The sequence below is a fragment of the Olea europaea genome, unplaced genomic scaffold, assembly GCF_002742605.1.
Source record: "Olea europaea var. sylvestris unplaced genomic scaffold, O_europaea_v1 scaffold20433, whole genome shotgun sequence".
Classification (NCBI taxonomy): Eukaryota; Viridiplantae; Streptophyta; class Magnoliopsida; order Lamiales; family Oleaceae; genus Olea; species Olea europaea.
Genome location: NW_019238340.1, coordinates 1 through 1928, shown reverse-complemented (window position 1 = coordinate 1928; position 1928 = coordinate 1). Strand labels below are relative to the sequence as shown.

General features: G+C 35.7%; 1 protein-coding gene across 1 annotated transcript; it reads left to right on the top strand.

Moving 5' to 3' along the window:
* Nucleotides 1-62: 62 nt before the first annotated feature.
* On the top strand, nt 63-1918 carry LOC111379860 (zinc finger MYM-type protein 1-like; the record flags this gene model as incomplete). Its single annotated transcript, XM_023003299.1, has 2 exons — nt 63-489; nt 758-1918. Coding segments are annotated over exons 1-2 (1588 nt in total), but the record flags the coding sequence as incomplete, so codon positions are not given.
* Between the last annotated feature and the right edge of the window lie 10 nt (nt 1919-1928).

Genomic DNA, 1928 nt, shown 5'->3' with positions numbered 1-1928 from the left:
GAGCCTCTTTTACTCTCAAATTTCAGTAAGTGTTTGTTGTTGAGCGGCTTGAATAAAATACTATGGCACCTAAATATGCGTCGAGAGCTCAAAAAAGGAAGAAGAAGGAAAGAGTAGAGGCATTAATTCGAAGCCAAGTTGGAGATACGGATAAATACTTTAATGGCAAGAAAAGAAAAGGGAAAGAAGAAACATCAGAAAATTTAACGATTGAAGAGCAACTAAATCAAAATGATATTGATAATGATCATGTGGATGAACAGAAAGAGAACAAGGAAATTATTGAACCTGAAAATATGGATGAGTCAAAACAGAATGATGAAAATCATGTTCAACATGAAGATTTAAATCAAGAGAATTGCTTCTCTTTGAATTTTAATGATCCTGGAAATTGGAAGGATATTCACATTGATCAAAAGATAAGAGACTTTTTAGTTGAAGTGGGTCCAAAAAGAGTTGATGACATCTTCATTCCCAGAGATAATAAAGGTTGACATTTTGAATCATCACAATATAAACGATTAATGGCAAATGGGCAGACAACTGATGGAAGATGGTTAGTGTATTCAATTTCTTTGGATAAGATCTTCTGTTTTTGCTGCAAGTTATTTAAGACAGAAAAAATGGACAAAAATATTGGCCAATTGGGTAATGACGGATACAATGATTGGCATAATATGCATCGGCGTCTTACACATCACGAAGTGTCTAAGGAGCATATAGGTTGCATGATTAGTTGGATGGAATTGGAAAATAGGCTTCAAACAAAACATACAATTGTCCATCAACAAAGAAAGAGAGCATTGGAGACAAGTGTTAACGAGAATAATTGCTATTGTGAAAAGACTTGCTAAAAATACTTTGGCATTTCGTGGAGATTGTGAGCAACTTTATGTTGAGAACAATGGACTTTTTTTGCAAATGATAGAAATGGTTGCCGAGTTCGATCCAATAATGGAAGAACACATTCAACGTGCCCAAGCACGCGAGATTCAGTATACATATCTGGGCCCTGAGATTCAAAATGAATTGATACAAATGTTGGCAGGCGAGGTGAGAAGTGCAATTGTCACAAAAGTGAAACATGCAAAATATTTTTCCGTCATACTTGATTGTACTCCAGATGCGAGTAACGAAGAACAAATGTCTCTAGTAATACGATGCGTGGATGATTCGATAGACTCGTCGATGGTACAAGAATATTGGATTGAATTTTTGAAGGTTGATGATGCATCAGGATTTGGACTTTTCATCGAGCTTAAAAATGTGTTAAAGAATCTTGAGCTTGATATTGATAATATAAGAGGTCAAGGGTATGACAATGGAGCTAACATGAGCGGGAGACATAGAGGTGTACAAAAAAGGTTACTTGAAATTAATCCTAGAGCTTTCTATACTCCATGTGGTTGCCGTAGCCTTAATCTAGCATTATGTGATATGGCAAATTGTTGTTCGAAAGCTATGTCTTTTTTTGGAGTGATACAACGAATCTACACATTGTTCTCTTCTTCTCCCAAACGATGGAAATTTTTTAAAGATAAGGTTCAAGGTCTGACACTTAAGCCATTGTCGCAGACACGCTGGGAAAGTCATGTGGAAAGCATCAAGCCTATAAAAGAACAATCTGTACAAATAAGAGACGCTTTACTTGACTCGGCAAGCATTGTTGAAGATCCTAAAACAAAACGTGAAGCTGAGTCCTTAGCAATATATGAACTTGAAAATTTTGAGTTTTTACTTGGCATAGTAATTTGGTATAAGTTGTTGCATGCAATCAATACTGTGAGTAAATTTTTTCAAACCGAAAACATGGATATTAATGAAGCTATCAAACTTTTACAAGCGCTTATTTCATTTCTCGAAGATTATAGAGAATCTGGGTTTGCCAGTGCCATGGATGAAGCTAAACAAATGACAAGTGAAATGGG